This window comes from Microtus ochrogaster, chromosome 7 (assembly GCF_000317375.1).
Source record: "Microtus ochrogaster isolate Prairie Vole_2 chromosome 7, MicOch1.0, whole genome shotgun sequence".
NCBI lineage: Eukaryota > Metazoa > Chordata > Mammalia > Rodentia > Cricetidae > Microtus > Microtus ochrogaster.
In genome coordinates this window covers 79,911,151-79,927,000 of record NC_022014.1, presented here as the reverse complement: position 1 = coordinate 79,927,000, position 15,850 = coordinate 79,911,151, and the positions used below count along the sequence as shown (strand labels likewise).

Here is a 15,850-nt window from a genome sequence, read left to right as displayed (position 1 = left end):
ACGTGGAGCGGGCCCCTCCCTCGCGGCCTGGGCGGCGGCGGGCCCGGCCGCACCGTGCGAGACCCCGCCTCGCGGCGAGGGAAATGGCGCCTGGCAGCCAGATAATGGCGGCGGGGCGGGTGGAGCGGGCGGGGCTGGGCCGGCGGCCTGCAGCTCGCTCACGCTGTCTCTCTCGCGTCCCGCCCGCAGCCCGAGGCGCCGTCGCCGCAGCCGGTCTCGAAGCCGGAGCCGTTCCAGGTCCCGGAGCCGCTCTCGCTACAGCCGCTCCAAGTCTCGGTCCCGCACCCGGTCCCGCTCGCGCTCCACCTCCAAGTCCAGGTCTGCGCGAAGATCCAAGTCCAAGTCGTCCTCGGTCTCCAGATCCCGCTCGCGGTCCAGGTCCAGGTCGAGATCCAGAAGTCCTCCGCCCGTGTCCAAGAGGGAGTCCAAGTCTAGGTCGCGTTCCAAGAGCCCCCCCAAGTCTCCAGAGGAAGAAGGAGCAGTGTCCTCCTAAGAAAACGGTAATGTCTGCAGGAATCCGAGCCGCAGCCTGAGTCCCGTGGGGTTGAAGTAGGTTTTTTGAGCCATGCTAGCGCGAGTGACTCCTGATGTGACAGAGTACTGTCTGAGGTTACTCGGCTTTGGGAGTAATGCTGAAGAGGGGTCTTCAGAGAGGATTGTGTAGAGCTTAAGTAATAATGGCTGTTGATACTGTTTGAGACCTATTAATGAAAATGACTATTTCTTGCTGTTTTTATCCAACGTCTGCATTTTCCCCCTTTAAAGCTGCGGTCTCCTGTTTGATAAAAGAATATTGGCCAGTATTGCAGATTTTAACTGATTTGGCTGATCCTCCAGGGACCAGTTTCTGTGGGCGTGTATTGGAGCAGGTTTGTCTTTACACGTTAAAGATGCACTATCCTCATAGAGCAAAACAATCAGTTCAACTGTTGTTGTACTGACTGGGACTTCTTACTCTAATGGATGTGGCAAATGAATTGCGATTAAGAAGCAGTGAACTTTTGGAATCCCAAAAGAAAGTTACAGGTATTGCACTGGGTGGGGAAAGGATAGTGTGTCTTTAACTCTCAAATTGTTTGGTCCTATTATTTTTTTAAAGGAAAGGGCCCTAAGCTGATAAGAACATCCTCAACTGCCAAACGTTTCATTTTCAAACATCTTAAAGGGTAGACTAATTTCTGATAGCAAGTTTTATTTGGATACAGCCCCACCCCGCCCTCCCGCTTTTTCTTTTTTTTTTCTTCCTCCCCTTGCCATTTTTTTGTCTTGGTTATCTGACCAAGAATCACATTCAGACTTGTGCTGGTGGTAGCCTTTGGGAGAATTCTCATTTGGGCCTTTAAAAAACTGACAGTGGCCAGGTGGAACCTTGTGTAACCTCCTTGTTTCACCAGAGCCTTACTTAGTAAGTACGTGTCTGAAACTGAAACCATGTGCACTGGGCACCTGTGTGTGTGGTAGTAGACAGTAAGCTGAACCTCTCTCTTTTCAAACCTAGATGGATCGGCAAGCAGCTTAACAGAGGACTTTGGGGAAAGGACCACAAACTCAGTCCGTCGGTCAGTGGAAGAGTCCTTGGAACAAGCAACTGGCTATTGAAAAGGTTATTTTGTAACATTTGTCTAACTTTTTACTTGTTTTAATCTGCCTCAGGTGGCAAACATCATTTTATGTGCCATTGTGTTGCTGTTATTCAAATTTCTTGTAATTTAGTGAGGTGAGCGACTTCAGATTTCATTATTGGATTGGATATTTGAGGTAAAATTTCATTTTTGTTTATAGTGCTGACTTTTTTTGTTTGAAATTAAACAGATTGGTAACCTAATTTGTGGCCTCCTGACTTAATAAGGAAACGTTTGCAGCCATTACACACAGCCTAAAGCTGTCAGCAGATTGACTCAGCATTGCCTTCACTCCTTAGAATTAAAACCCACGAAAGTTGGTGTCATTGTTTATATATGTTATTTACCTTCAGGTCTAAATGATAATCTGAACCCAAATTTGTATAAAGACTTTTCAGGTGAAAAGACTTATTTTTTTTGAAGGATTGTTTACCAAATACAATTCTAATCTCTTCTCTTATGTATTTTTGTGCACTAGGCGCAGTTGTGTAGCAGTTGAGTAATGCTGGTTAGCTGTTAAGGTGGCGTGTTGCAGTGCAGAGTGCTTGGCTGTTTCCTGTTTTCTCCTGGTTGCTCCTGTGTAAAGATGCCTTGTCGTGCAGAAACAAATGGCTGTCCAGTTTATTAAAATGCCTGACAACTGCACTTCCAGTCACCCGGGCCTTGCATATAAATAATGGAGCATACAGTGAGCACATCTAGCTGATGATAAATACACCCCCTCCCTCAAAAAAATGGTAAATCTGATCCTCATGTATGAACTTAATCAGAAAATGTTAAGGAAGCAAATGGTTTGTAACTTTGTAAGTACTTAAAAACATGGTGTATCTTTTGCTTATGAATATTCTGTACTATAACCATTGTTTCTGTAGTTTGATTAAAGTGTTTTCTGGTGTCAGCTTTTTTGAGAATATGTCTTGGTCTTTTTTCCTCGGTTTAATCTAAAGACCTATTCAATGCATTACTTTGTTAATGGCCTTACAGTGTAAAGGTACAATGTTGAGGGAATACCATTTCTCTCACTAGGAGAATGCTAGATGAACCTAAACCCAACACTTTCAGTAGCATCTTGAGGTCTTAAAATGGTGTCTCGACCGAGAGTGTGTCCTGGTTAATGATTGAGAGTAACCCAAGTCCTTTTCAAGTGTTTTAATTTGTTAAAAAGTTGTTGCCCGTGAATGTATCTTGTGCATGACATCTCAGGCAGATGGCTCATCTTAATGCCAGGTGTATTGAGTCTTGACACTGTGCCCGAACAGCTAGAGGTACAACTCAGAAGCTGTTCTTCCGTAAGGAGACCACCAGCATTTCAACAGTATGCCTTCCTGGGAGGGCAGACTCCGCTAGATCTTCCTTGTCTGCATCAAAAGACTCCAGAGGAACATGGACACATTTCATATCCCACTTGTAGAGCAAGTCTTCAAGTGACCAGTCAGCACTGAAAGGAAATAAATTTTTTTTAATGATTCATACTTTTTCTGTTTAATGCATTTTGATTATCATTAAGAAAATTAGCAAACTGAAGCTGTCCATACTCACCTCCTGACCTGATAGGTAGACCAAAATTGAGCTTTGGGGTTCCTCTGCATCAGAAAGTACACTGTGGCTAAAATGCTTTCAAAATCTGGGGTGGGGAGAACAGCAGTGAGTTTTATGTGACATGTGCGTGCTAGGTCTTTTTTTTTTGCAGATTAAGCTTACCTTCTGGTTCAAAGAATACATCAGATGCAAGGATGATGTCTTGTGGTGGCAAAGACAACAGGTCCTTGGTTATGTGGCCCCATGTCAGCCCTACAACTTGAATGTATGACAGGCCATTGAGTTGACAGCTTTGTCGACATATCTCCAGACAGTGGGGCAGCTCTGAGCTGTCAGATAGTATGACTTCAGCACCACACTTAGCAGCCAGAATCCCTGGAAGACTCACTCCAGCTCCAATCTAAGTAGTGGAAAATAAAATTTGGGACTCAAGTCTATGCTCCCTGGCTGGCTTTGAACTCTGGCCTGCCTGCTCCCAGGGCTGGGACTAAAGGCTGGTAACACTGCCTCTGGCAACAAGCAGCACTTTGAACTTAAAGGTTGATTTGCTGAAAACTGGCAAAGTGGCGCATATGCCTGCTTAAATCAAAGGATGTTGCTTCCATATTGCAAAAATAATTTAAATCAGTATCCAGATTTTTTTTTTTTTTGAGAAAGGATTTCTCTGCGTATCTCTGCTTTCCAAGTGCTGGGATTAAAGGTGTGTGCCACACTGCCAAAGAATGTACAGTGTTCTGCCTACATGTCAGAGGACACCAGATCCCTTAGATGGTTATCAGCCACCATGTGGTTGCTGGGAATTGAACCTAGGACCTCTTAATTGAAGCCAATGCTCTTTAATGGCTGAGCCACCTCTCCAACTCAATACTTGTTTTTAATTGGAAATGTGAAGATTTTACTAATTTGGAATTTCAAAGCCAGCCAAACTACCTGATATAAAAACATAATAAATACTAAAAGCTCACATGTGGAAACTTACTGGGTCCTGTTACCTCTAAGACAGCTTTGCCTGGCAGAGATCTTCTGTGAAACCACAAGTATTGGGCCAGGACTACAGCACAGGGCCAAACATACATCCCATATTGGACATGCAGGACCTATAAAGAAAATTTCCATGTGAATACTTTATACACTGTCAGTCCTGACACACACATGATGGTTGTGTACTAGTTCTAAAACTACTCTAGGCTGGCCTCAATCCTGAGTAACCAAGGGCTTTGTGGACGATACTGCTAGCTCCTCAAGTGTTTTATGTGCATGAGTGTTTTGCATACATGCACCACTTGCATGCCTAGTGCCTCTAAAACCAGAAGAGGGTGTTGGAGCCCCTGGAACTAGAGTTAAACATGGCTAAGCTTCCATGTGGGTGCTGGGAACTAAAACTACTCTACCCGAGTCATCTGTTCAGCCCCTCCATAAGCATTTAAACTGAGACTTCAGGGACAGTTAAGGGCTAGAGTATATACTGTACATAACTATATTCTGGACAATGATGGGCAAAGAATAGGTAATTTTGGTTGGTAATAAATGCTACTACAGCCGGGTGGTGGTAGTGCACGCCTTTAATCCTAGCATAGGCAGGTGGATCTCTGAGTTCTAGGCCAGCCTGGTCTACAGAGTAAGTTCCAAGAGAGGCTCCATAGCTACTGAGAAATCCTGTCTGAAAAACCAGTAAGTATTAAATGAATGAATTAAATGCTACAATAATAAAGCAAGGTAAAGTAAGGGTGTAACACATGGAGACAGGGGTTGCCCAGAAAAGTGCCTCTGGTCTGATCTAGACACAGCTCTGAGGGGGAGGTTGGAGGTTTACTGACCTGTGCATCTCCTGGCCACAGAAACTTACAAATTCTAAGTACAAGAAGATGATGTTGGACAAGCCCTATCCTTCATCTCTATTTTCTGGGAGATTTTCAAGTCAAGGATGACTTGGACACTAATGACAAGCCCTGCAGTCTTAGGAAGATGTCTCACAAAAGGAGGTATATGTAGAGCTAAAGACGGAAAGATAGTCTTTGGAAAGAACTAGAATCATTCAGGATGTGGTTCCCAGCTGTAATTCTATCACACAGGAGGAAGAAGGAACATTATTATAAGTTCAAGGCCAACCTTATCTACATAGCAAATCAAAAGCCATCAGGGCTAGACTTCTAGACTCTGGAAAAAAAAAATCAAAACTCCTAAAGCAATCAAACAAACAAATCTGGGGAACATTTATCAAAAAGGGAAAGGGCCTCTGAATTGAGCCTCCCCCACCACCATCCCCAAACACCCCACCCCAGGCTCAAACTCCAGATCCAGCAATATGATTTTACATGACCTACTTGTCAGGGCTTCTGTCTCAATTGCACATATGATCTCCATAGGGTAATAATTTTCAATGCCACACACAAAGCACTGCATATTAGCAACAGAAATCAAAGCTGGCCTGTCTTCTGGAGACGGGTGCCCCTGCTTGGGTGACAGAGAATGACAAAAACTATCAAAGCTGTACAGGAATCAGAGGTCCATTCAGGAACAGTGCATGGATGGTTGTGATGGAACAGTGTTCACTTCAGCACTAGACAGGAAGGCCAAAATATCAAGACCCGATTTCAAAATAACAATAATAAATAGGGGTTGGGAAGATAGCTTTGCTTTTCCAGAAAACCAGGATTCAGTTCCCAGCACCCACATGGTAGCTCACAACTGTCTGCAACTCTAAGGTCAGACACCAATGCACATAAAAAATAAAATACATATGTATATGCACATATATATATATATACATAAATGAAGTTACAGGGTTAAAAAATAGGAGTAGGTAGATGATTCAGCAGTTCAGAATGCGAATCTCCTGCTCTTCATTTTCTGAGACATAATAGGTATGTAGCCCTGGATGTCCTGGAATTGGCTATGCAGACTACACTGGCCTTAAACTCCCAGTGATCCTCTTGAATGTGGGATTAAAGAAGGGATTAAGGGCATGGGCTACTATGCCCAGCAAAAGCTAAGTCTTTTTTTAAAAAATGAAGCAGGGTATGGTGGCGCATGGCTTTAATCTACTTGAAAGGCATGAGTGGGCAGGTCGCTGGTAGTTCCAGGCCAGCCAGAGGTGCATAGTGAGCTACAAAAAAATATCGGCACCGAAGAGAAGCTTAAGACCCTGACTCGGTCACTAGGAGGCCACAAGAACCAAGTTCTGTCTTGGTTTGCCTTTTATGCTGTCTTTCTTTCTAACACTGAACTACTGAGGCAGGACAGACTGGGAAAATCAAGAAGACATGGGAAAGTAAAGATCTCATCTCAGAGTCTGGCTGAAGTCTCCCATTGGTTAAGGGTCAAATATCAGTACAACTAACAAAATTCACTGTGAAGTTTCAGAGGAACAATGTTCTTTATAGAGATATTTCAAGCCCAAATGTTAAAACAGCAAACAAGAACCAGTAGGGTGTGGTGGTGGCACACACCTTTAATCCTAGCACTTCAGGAATTAGAGGCAGGCAGATCTCTGTGAGTTCAATACCAGCCTGGTCAGTTCCAGGACAGCCACAGCCAAAATGAGACTACCTTTAAAAAAATTAAAATAGAGGAACTCCTTGGAGTGAAAATAAATCTGTCATGTTTTTTTGTTTTTCAAAAAACATAGGTTTTCGCTATAGCTTTTGGAGCATGTCCTGGAACTTGCTCTGTAGACCAGGCTAGCCCTGAACTCATAGAGATCCACCTGCTTCTGCCTCCCGAGTGCTGGGATTAAAGGTGTGCGCCACTGCCCAGCTAAGTCTGTCTTTTGAATATAACCTCACAGCTTTTCCAGTTGTAATCAGCAACTTTCTGAGAGTTTCATGAACAAGGTTATAAACATGTCAACACCCTTGGACCTAGTATAATTAAAGATTCCTTTGACTCTTGTAGCACATGGTTTTGACATCACTGTAATCCTTCCTGTCCAATGCACCTCACTAATTTCACCCTGGGACTTCTTTTTTTTTTAAAAAAGGCTTATTTATTTACGTATGAGTGTTCCATCTGCATGTACACCTTTATGCCAGAAAGAGGGGCATCAAATCCTGCAAGGGATGGTTGGGAGCCACCATGTGGTTGCTGGGAATTGAACTCTGGACCTCTGTCTCTCCAGCCCCCACCCTGTGATCTTATTTACTAAAAGAAAAGTTTCTTAGAAATCCCTTAAATTTAGCTTCAGAAGCTACAAACTCGTGCAAATGGCTGGGCAGTAATCCCAGCACTGCACTCCGGAGGCAGAGGCAGGCAGATCTCTGAGTTCGAGGCCAGCCTGATCTACAAAAGCTAGTTTCAGGACAGGCTTGATAGCTACAGCGAAACCCTGTCTAGAAAAACAAACAAAAAAAAATAAAAAGAAAAAAAGAAATTGTGCATATGGCTATTAAGACAGTTAAGTGCAGCTTTCTGCACTTGTAAAGCCTGTACCTATGCATTGTGTCCTTTTCCTAAACGTCTATATACCCCCAAACTTAAATCCAGGTTATACTGTTAATAGTCGCCCACTCTGCTTCATACTGATTTGCCTTGAAATGTTTTTCTGTAGTACAGTCAAGCACACCTGCTTTGCTAGGTGGTGGTGGAGGAGGCGGCCCCAGAGGCTTTCATCCTGCCTTTAGTCCCATCAGGCAGCCTGTTCTACAAAGCGAGGGCTACACATAGAAACTCTGTCTCAACAAACCAAAAACAAAAGAATCTTTACTTCACTTGGCAGAAGCGGCTGCCAAGAATGCAGGCTGCTACAGGTGACAGGATAGGATGGCACCTTCTGCTGCCACTGCTGCCGGGAACGCCTACTGGGATAGCTGCTCACATTACAGCCTGAAAAGCCTTTGTAAACCCGACTATCAGAGGAAAGTCAATATTCGGAGCTAGGGTAGCTATAAACTCGGAGGAACAAGTCACGGCAGATGCAGAAAATTTTATTGTGGTGGTGGAGACAGGAACCCCTGGACCCATAACTTACGAGCTCAGAAGCACAACTTTCGCCTAGCATGTATGAGGTCTTGGGTTTGACAGCCAGAACAGAACAAAAGAGTATGGTGATGCGCACCTGCAATCCTGGGGAGGAGGAACAGGGCTTCAATGTCAAGTCTGCCTGAGCTCAAAAATAAAACAAAAAGGGTGATGGAGCACTTGCCTAATAGCGGCTGGATTCAATCAAGAGTACTCAGAGGCGTGGGGTGGTGGGGTTAAGATATAGTAGTAAATGCTTTTCAAAAAAGCTCAAAGCTAGCACCGCAGGCTAAGAAAGCCACTTTCCCGGAAGAAACACTCGGTGCCTCCGTCCAGGCACAGTCCCTCAGTGTCTCACTGGAGCACGTTTTAATCCCTGACCGAGCTCCATACCAGACCTGCTGCTAAATCCCTCACTCCCTACACCGCCATCAGGGAGAGCTTCCACGTGGGTGCCGCTGCACGCACCTGCGGGACGCGGACCTCCAGCACGGTCCCATGGGCTCCAGGGCCTGACTCCTCCCGGAACCGAAAGCGCTGAGCCCCGGCCATGGGGCCGCGCTAGCACGGAGGGGAATCGGGGCACCCCAGGTCAGGGGGCGGTGGACGGCGCTCGGCGCGCGGGAACGCCGGGCCGGTGGGGCCGTGCCACGTGGCCGCGAGACGAGACGAGCCTGCTGGACACTCTCCAAACGAAACCCAGACGGCTGCGGCGGCAGCGAGCCAGGCCGGAAGCGGACGGCGGGGAAGCGACGCGCAGCCGGAAGTGGAGCGCAGGCCGCAGCGGGGCGGGGCAGGGCAGGGCGTCAGCAAGGCGACCTTCCCAACATGGCGCCCAATCGGCGCGCGTGAAGGCGGATCTCGCAGGGAGCGGAGGCCAATGGCCGTCCCCCGGAGGCGGTGGGGCGGGGAGGACGGCCGCTGCTCGCCCAACCGCGAGCTCCGAAGGTGGCTGGGGAGTGAATTTTCTGGAAGGCGACTTTAAAGGCGCCTTGCCCGGAGCGAAGGGCGTTTCGGTGCCGTGCCGGCCGGAGAGGGCGCTTTTTGGTGGCAGGAAGCGAGCCGCGTCGCGGTCGTGGCGGAACCAGACGGTGACCTGCTCAGGATGAACCACAAGAGCAAGAAGCGCATCCGCGAGGCCAAGCGGAGTGCGCGGCCCGAGCTCAAGGACTCGCTCGACTGGACCCGGCACAACTACTACGAGAGCTTCCCGCTGAGCCCGGCGGCCGTGCCGGTGAGCGGGGCGCGGGACGGCCGGTGTGCGGCTCCGGGCGGGGCCTCCCGGGCAGCGGCTGTCCGCTCCCCGAAGGCCGCTCGTCCCCAGACCCTTCCCGCAGCCGGGCTGTCACAGCTCGCTCATTAATGGGAGCTTCGAGCCTGCCCCTCCTCCCTTCCTCCTTCCCTCCCTCGAAGGGGTGGCCCTGGGTGCGACGTGCTCACTCTCACGCACGTGGACTCCCTCCCCCTGGAGGAGCCAGAGGCGCGGTCATCGCTAATGCCTGTCGTTGCTGGTGTGTGTCGTTGCTAATTAGCCCCTTGGGACACCTTTCCCCGCCACCGGACTTGTTCTGTGTTTTAACGGGACAGGTCTTTTGTTGTTTCCCCCAGGATAACGTGGAGCGGGCTGATGCTGTGCTGCTGTCGGTGGAGGAATTTGTCGAGCGCTACGAGAGGCCTTACAAGCCAGTGGTTCTGCTGAATGCCCAGGAGGGCTGGTCCGCGCAGGAGAAATGGACTCTGGAGCGCCTCAAAAGGAAATACCGGAACCAGAAGTTCAAGTGCGGCGAGGATAACGACGGCTACTCGGTGAAGATGAAGATGAAATACTACATCGAGTACATGGAGAGCACCCGTGACGACAGCCCCCTTTACATCTTTGACAGCAGCTACGGCGAACACCCCAAGAGAAGGAAACTTCTGGAAGACTACAAGGTGCCCAAGTTTTTCACGGATGATCTTTTCCAGTACGCGGGCGAGAAGCGCAGGCCCCCGTACAGGTAAAGTGTTCCGTATCCAGTGTGCCAAAGCCCGTTCTAACCTGTGAAAGCAGTGAGTGGTTCCTTTATGGTCTGCTCGGAGGACTAATTCCATTGCTCTGGGGGCCACCCAGACACCTGGCTAAGTGCAAGCCTGCGCACCAGTGCTGAGGAGACCAGAGGGTGGCAGATCGTCTGGGGCTGGTGGATGACTGTGAGCCACCACCATGCTACACTGAGTGGGTGCTGAGAGAATTAAATTAAACTTTGGTGTTTAATTAAACCTAGGAGTCAGTGCTCCTAGCCTGAGCCATCTTTCCAGTCCAGCCCCAGGGCATTTAAATGTAGAATTCAATTGTGACGACCGCCTTTTTTTTTTTTTTTTTACTTAATTTTTTGGTTTTTCAAGACAGGGTTTCTCTGTATATCTCTGACTGTCCTGGAACTCTGTAGACCAGGCTGACCTTGAACGCACAGAGTTCCTCCTGCTTCTGCCTCTGCTGGGATCGAAGGCGCGCGCCACCGCCGCCACCCGGCTGAGACAATTGCTTAATAAAAAATTTTACTTATATTTTTGCAAGTGTGATTTACTGTAATTTATTATTTTTGCTTTTTTGGGGGGTCTCACTGTATATTTCTGCCTATCCTGGAATTTCCTATGTAGACCAGGCTGACCTCAAACTCACAGAGATCCTGCCCACCTCTGTCTCCCTAGTGCTGGGATTAAGTATGTTCAACACCACACCCAGCTATGTTTTATTATTTATCGAGGGACACATGTGCCACAGCACGCATGTAGCGTTCAGAGGAGCCTGTTCTCTCCCACTGTAATGCGGGTTCCAGAGATTTTTTGTTTTTTCTTTGAAACATAGTCTCACTATGTAGCTCTGGTTGTTCTGGAACTCATGTAGACCAGGCTTGCCTCCAACTCAGATCACCTGCCTCTGCCTCTGGAGTGTTGGTATTAAAGACGCTAGGCCCAAGCTAGGCAGTGGTGGCGCACGCCTTTAATCCCAACACTGGGGAGGCAGAGTCAGGCAGATTTCTGAGTTGGAGGCCAGCCTGATCTACAGAGAGCAAGTTCCAGAACAGCCAGGGCTATACAGAGAAACCCTGTCTTGGAAAACAAAACAAAAGCCACTAGGCCCAGCTAGGTTTGAGGTTTTGGAGACGGTCTCGCTCTGTAGCCCTGGCAGGCCTTAAATTGACAGATCCACCTGCTTCTCCAGAATGTTGGGGTTAAAAGCTTGGGCTACCACAGCCAGCTGATAGATAACCTGTCTTTTTTTTTTTTTTTTTTAAAGAGTCTATGCTTACTGGTTATTACCTGTCTTTTTAAAAATGTCCAGCAAAAATTTCTATCAGTGATTTTTCTTTTTCCTGTTAGACATCAGTCGGTATACAATTTATTTAATGCTGCGCACCAGAATTTGTAGTCTCTGAAGTAAATACAGCATAATGTGTAATGGAGTGCCATAGAGACTTTTACTTTCATGCCAAGTACATTTCAGGTACCCTTCATGTCTTCTCCATCTTTCCATCCTGTAGGTGGTTTGTGATGGGGCCACCACGTTCTGGAACTGGGATTCACATTGACCCTCTGGGAACCAGTGCCTGGAATGCCTTAGTGCAGGGCCACAAGCGTTGGTGCCTGTTCCCAACAAGCACTCCCCGAGAACTCATCAAGGTGACCCGAGAAGAAGGGGGGAACCAACAAGATGAAGCCATTACCTGGTTTAATGTTATTTATCCACGGACACAGCTTCCAACATGGCCGCCAGAATTCAAACCCCTGGAGATATTACAGAAACCAGGAGAGACTGTCTTTGTACCAGGTACAGATGAGCCAGAAGAAGCTGTTCTTCACAGCTCTGACTTTATTCTGTAATTGCACTGAGTTCTTATTTCGGGGTAAAATTATAGAATGAGACAGAAGTCCTTTCCTGTCATACATGCCCGCTGTAATGATAGGGTCAGGATTCTAAGTTAAAGGAAGTGCATCTGTCTCCACATTCCATGGGCCGAGACCCTGTTACCTGCTCTCCCTAAGTTGAGTCCCAGGCTCTGCCTGCTTTTTGTGGCTTTTGCTAGAGTGCAGAATTGGCTGGGCTGAGTTGGAAAATCCCAGCCAGCCAGAACTACATTTCGATAGATGAAGTTTCTAGAAGTGAAAATATTTAAGGGCTAGGGGTTCTCCTAAAACTTCTGCCTTTAAGTGTTAGTCGCAGCTTTCAGTGACCAGGAGTCAACACATTTGAGGCAGACAGTCTGTCACCAGCGCCCAGCTGTGCCTTCTAACAGGAAAGTAGCCGTAAACAGTAGAGAAAGTGAGGGCATGGCTGTGTGGAGTCAGACACCAGGCCGCCTGCGGTCTCTTGGTCAGGAGCAGCAGGGCTGATCCCTACTGAATTATTTATTTGCTGGATTTCCAGGGGGCTGGTGGCATGTTGTTCTCAATCTTGACACCACCATTGCCATCACCCAGAACTTCGCCAGCAGTACCAACTTCCCTGTTGTGTGGCACAAGACGGTAAGAGGGAGGCCAAAGTTGTCAAGGAAGTGGTACAGGTGAGAAACCTTTCCTTTCTTCTGCTTTGTTCCAGTTCCTTCCCCAGAGATGGAAAGGGGAGCGTTGTCTGCTGCAGTACCGTGAACCTGTTGTAGAGAGGTCAGGGCCAGCTGTCAGGGTGTCTGTAGCCTCCAGGTGGCAGGGAGCAGCTCTGCATGTTTGGTCGTAGTCACAGTTGGGATTGTTTCTCTTTTGTTTTCACCCTTTTTCTTATTCTTTTTTTTTTTTTTTGGTTTGTTATTTTTTAAAAATAAAAACTAGCATTAGCACCAAAAAAAGTCTTTGTTGAGGTTTTCTTTATTTTCCCCCAGAAACATATTCATTTGAACTTACTACCTTCAGTTCTTGTGAGGCAACTGCCCTGGAGACTTAGCTCCTCTGTTTATCCACAGAACAGATACAGCACGGGCAGCGGCAGTGCAAGCCACCCCCAGCCACCCCGTGCCACTGTGTCCCAACCCTGACCTGGAGGGACCAGCTCTCGGGGTAAGAGAGGGATTCTGGCTTGCTCAGTGCTCTGCCTCCCTGCTGAGAGGCCAGCAAGGGTGGTGGCTTCTATTCCCCTGGATTCTGGGGCATGAGGCCCTCTCGCTCTGCCCTGCAGGCCACTCCAAGGCCTCTGCATATGCAGGTCCTTTGTTGCTGGTCACAGTGGATATCAGATTAGGTTGCTGCTGGGGAGGGCTGCTGCTCTTAGCGTCAGCTCAGTCTCTCTTCCAAGTGACGGGGGTGGGCTCTCTTGTGTGACGTCTTATTTCTTATAAACCTAATTATTCCTGCTCTTTCTAGTATAATATAACCAGCCCCACCCCCTTCACTAGCACCATGCTGTGGGAAGGAAAGACTTTAAAAGAAAGAAAACAGATCAGCTAGGAAAGACTTAGGGAGGAAAGTAGGAAAGGAGCTGTTTCTCTCCAGGGAGTTCTCTAAGGACCTCCCCTCTCCCAGGAAACTCGGCCTCCAGAGGTGTGTGTGTGTGGCTGGTGCTCCTTCAGGCGTGTAGCACTAGAATGTAGTTTTCCTTCAGCGAATGTGGGCAGCCCACGTGGTCTGTCCTAGCCCAGTTGTGTCTGGGAGCCACTCCCGCTGATGCACTAGGGGTTTCCAGGTGCTGCAAGCAATGGAGTCCTCCACTTTGAGTCTGTCATTTTGAGTGGGTGTTGCCACCAACTGTCACAGCCCTGAGAACTACCTCTTGCCCTTCAGGATCTTGAAGCAGGAGCACCCTGAGCTGGCAGTCCTGGCCGACTCTGTTGACCTCCAAGAGTCCACAGGCATTGCTTCTGACAGCTCCAGCGACTCCTCCAGCTCTTCCAGTTCCAGCTCCTCCGACACGGACTCAGAGGTGAGGCCCTCGGCTGCCCGGGCGGGAGTGGAGCACAGGATTCTCACACACAGCCATTCCTGCAACTGCACCCTTTCCCAGCTTCACAGGCCTGTGAACTCCATCTGTGCAGAGGTGCTGGCAGTGCTGGGGGGGTGCACACAGCGGGGCTTCCAGCTTTGTTCTGACCACAAAGCCTTCATTAGACCCTATGGATGGTAAAACCGAAGCCCAGAAACAGGCAAACCTGCTTTAGTTAACACTGGTGCTACGCCCTAACTGATGTCACCGTCACCATCATTGATACTTGCCTAGCCTAGGAAGGTTCTATCTTCAATGCCTAGTAATTCAGGGAAAAGAGGGATTTTTATCCAGGTGTATTTTGGTTTTTTTGTTTTTAGGAACAGGGTTCTCTGTGTAACTCTGACAGTCATCTAACATCTGCACTGCCTCTCAAGTGCTGGGATTAAAGGCATGCAACACTACACCTTGGTTTTTTGAGAGACAGGGTCTCTCTATGCAGCCCTGCTTTCTTAGAATTCACTATGCAGACCAAATGGCCTCAAAATCACAGCCATCCACCTGTCTGCTTCCTGAGAGCTGGATTTGTTTTTAGAATTTGTTTTATTTTGTTTTGTTTCTATTTTTGAGACAGTCTCATTCTGGCTGTGGTTGTCCTAGAACTCGCTCTGTAAACCAGGCTAGTTTTGAACCCACAGAGATCCACCTGCCCCAGCTTCCTGAGTGATGGGATTAAAAATGCATCACCACACCCTGCTTTTTTTTTTTAAACATTTATTATGTATACAATATTCTGTCTGTGTGTATGTCTGCAGGCCAGAAGAGGGCGCTAGACCTCATTCCAGATGGTTGTGAGCCACCATGTCGTTGCCAGGAATTGAACTCAGGACCTTTGGAAGAGCAGGCAATGCTCTTAACCACTGAGCCATCTCTCCAGCCCTCCACACCCTGCTTTTTTATTTAAACATGGTTTGGCTAGGCGGTGGTGGCACACACCTTTAATCCCAGCACTCGGGAGGCAGAGGCAGGCGGATCTCTGTGAGTTTGAGGCCAGCCTGGTCTACAAGAGCTAGTTTTAGGACAGGCTCCAAAGCCACAGAGAAACCCTGTCTCAAAAAAACCAAAATAAATAAATAAAAAATAAAAATAAACATTATGGTTTGAAATATCTTTCTACAGAGATATATTTGCTATCTGAACATTGCTTCTCTGTATACAAACCTCACAGTGAATTTTGTCCTTTAGAAGAGCAGGCAGTGCTCTTGGCCACTGAGCTGTCTCTCTAGCTTCTAATATTATATTGATTTATTATGGGTGTGCCTCTGCATAGAAGCGTTTGCTGTAGTACAGATGTGGAGGGCAGAAAATGACTTGTAGTTGATTCTCTCCTTCCATGTGAGCCCCAGGGATGAAGTTCAGCATCAAGAACCTTTGCCCACAGAACCATCCCCCAGCCCTAAATTGTTTTTTCCTTCCCTTTGTCCAGTGTGAGTCTGGATCTGAAGGTGATGGGACCACACACCGCAGGAAGAAGAGGAGGACGTGCAGCATGGTGGGAAATGGGGACACTACCTCACAGGATGACTGTGTGAGCAAAGAACGCAGCTCCTCCAGGTGACCACATGTGGCTGCTGTCTATATAAGGATGTGCCGGCTGGGAGGGCAGCCCACTGGAATCTGCAGAACCAGGAGCTGACACCGGAGAATGAGGACACTCAGAGTGGGGATTTGTAGCATTTGGTAGAGTGACTTGTTCTCCATGGTCATGTCTTATCCTAAGGGCAAAGGTGTGTGGATGGTGCCAAGGAAACCCTTTATCTATTTAATAAATATAATCCATTTT

At 47.7% G+C, this 15,850-nt stretch overlaps 3 protein-coding genes across 10 annotated transcripts in view; 2 read left to right on the top strand and 1 right to left on the bottom strand.

Moving 5' to 3' along the window:
* Srsf2 (serine and arginine rich splicing factor 2) overlaps positions 1–2,533 on the top strand; it is a 3,162-nt gene extending 629 nt beyond the window's left edge. The window contains exons 2-4 of one of the 4 annotated variants that reach the window (XR_003377168.1): positions 184–500; positions 766–869; positions 1,499–2,533. Coding sequence is in view for 1 of the 4 variants with exons in the window: in XM_026780919.1 (XP_026636720.1) it covers positions 184–493 (310 nt within the window). In the remaining 3 variants the exon portion in view is untranslated. Of the gene's footprint in view, positions 1–183; positions 870–1,498 lie in introns of all 4 variants that reach the window. The other 3 variants (XR_003377167.1, XR_003377166.1, XM_026780919.1) reach the window with 3 other exon arrangements.
* Positions 2,534–2,756: 223 nt separating this feature from the next.
* Positions 2,757–8,841, bottom strand: Mettl23 (methyltransferase like 23). 3 transcript variants are annotated; one of them, XM_026780917.1, is made up of 5 exons: positions 8,586–8,841; positions 4,127–4,258; positions 3,324–3,561; positions 3,162–3,246; positions 2,757–3,060 (listed from the first exon to the last, which is right to left on the bottom strand). In XM_026780917.1, exons 1-5 carry the CDS (start codon positions 8,667–8,669, stop codon positions 2,895–2,897), a joined length of 705 nt encoding a protein of 234 aa, XP_026636718.1. In that variant the 5' UTR covers positions 8,670–8,841; the 3' UTR covers positions 2,757–2,894. The 3 variants fall into 3 exon arrangements, with proteins under 3 accessions (XP_026636718.1, XP_005350839.1, XP_026636719.1); XM_005350782.2 differs by having other exon boundaries at positions 4,154–4,258; positions 8,586–8,839; XM_026780918.1 differs by having other exon boundaries at positions 3,324–3,419; positions 4,141–4,258; positions 8,586–8,838.
* Positions 8,842–8,994: 153 nt separating this feature from the next.
* Jmjd6 (jumonji domain containing 6, arginine demethylase and lysine hydroxylase) lies at positions 8,995–15,850 on the top strand. 3 transcript variants are annotated; one of them, XM_026780916.1, is made up of 7 exons: positions 8,995–9,351; positions 9,726–10,114; positions 11,642–11,928; positions 12,526–12,623; positions 13,060–13,148; positions 13,869–14,007; positions 15,494–15,850. In XM_026780916.1, the coding sequence occupies exons 1-7, from the start codon at positions 9,223–9,225 to the stop codon at positions 15,623–15,625; spliced, it is 1,263 nt and encodes a 420-aa protein (XP_026636717.1). In that variant the 5' UTR covers positions 8,995–9,222; the 3' UTR covers positions 15,626–15,850. The 3 variants fall into 3 exon arrangements, with proteins under 3 accessions (XP_026636717.1, XP_026636716.1, XP_005350840.1); XM_026780915.1 differs by lacking the exon at positions 15,494–15,850 and having other exon boundaries at positions 9,122–9,351; positions 12,526–12,661; positions 13,055–13,148; XM_005350783.3 differs by lacking the exon at positions 13,060–13,148 and having other exon boundaries at positions 9,127–9,351; positions 12,526–12,661.

Excerpts from the sequence above, each read along its gene's own strand:
- Mettl23 (XM_026780917.1), bottom strand. The coding sequence starts at position 8,669 with ATGGCCGGGGCTCAGCGCTTTCGGTTCCGGGAGGAGTCAGGCCCTGGA. Across the intron at positions 4,259-8,585 it reads TGGAGGTCCGCGTCCCGCAG|GTCCTGCATGTCCAATATGG; the intron begins GTGCGTGCAGCG and ends TTTTCTTTATAG. Across the intron at positions 3,562-4,126 it reads GACCCAGTAAGTTTCCACAT|ATTGGAGCTGGAGTGAGTCT; the intron begins GTGAGCTTTTAG and ends TCCACTACTTAG.
- Jmjd6 (XM_026780916.1), top strand. The coding sequence starts at position 9,223 with ATGAACCACAAGAGCAAGAAGCGCATCCGCGAGGCCAAGCGGAGTGCG. Across the intron at positions 12,624-13,059 it reads CTGTTGTGTGGCACAAGACG|ATACAGCACGGGCAGCGGCA; the intron begins GTAAGAGGGAGG and ends TCCACAGAACAG. Across the intron at positions 13,149-13,868 it reads TGGAGGGACCAGCTCTCGGG|GATCTTGAAGCAGGAGCACC; the intron begins GTAAGAGAGGGA and ends CTTGCCCTTCAG.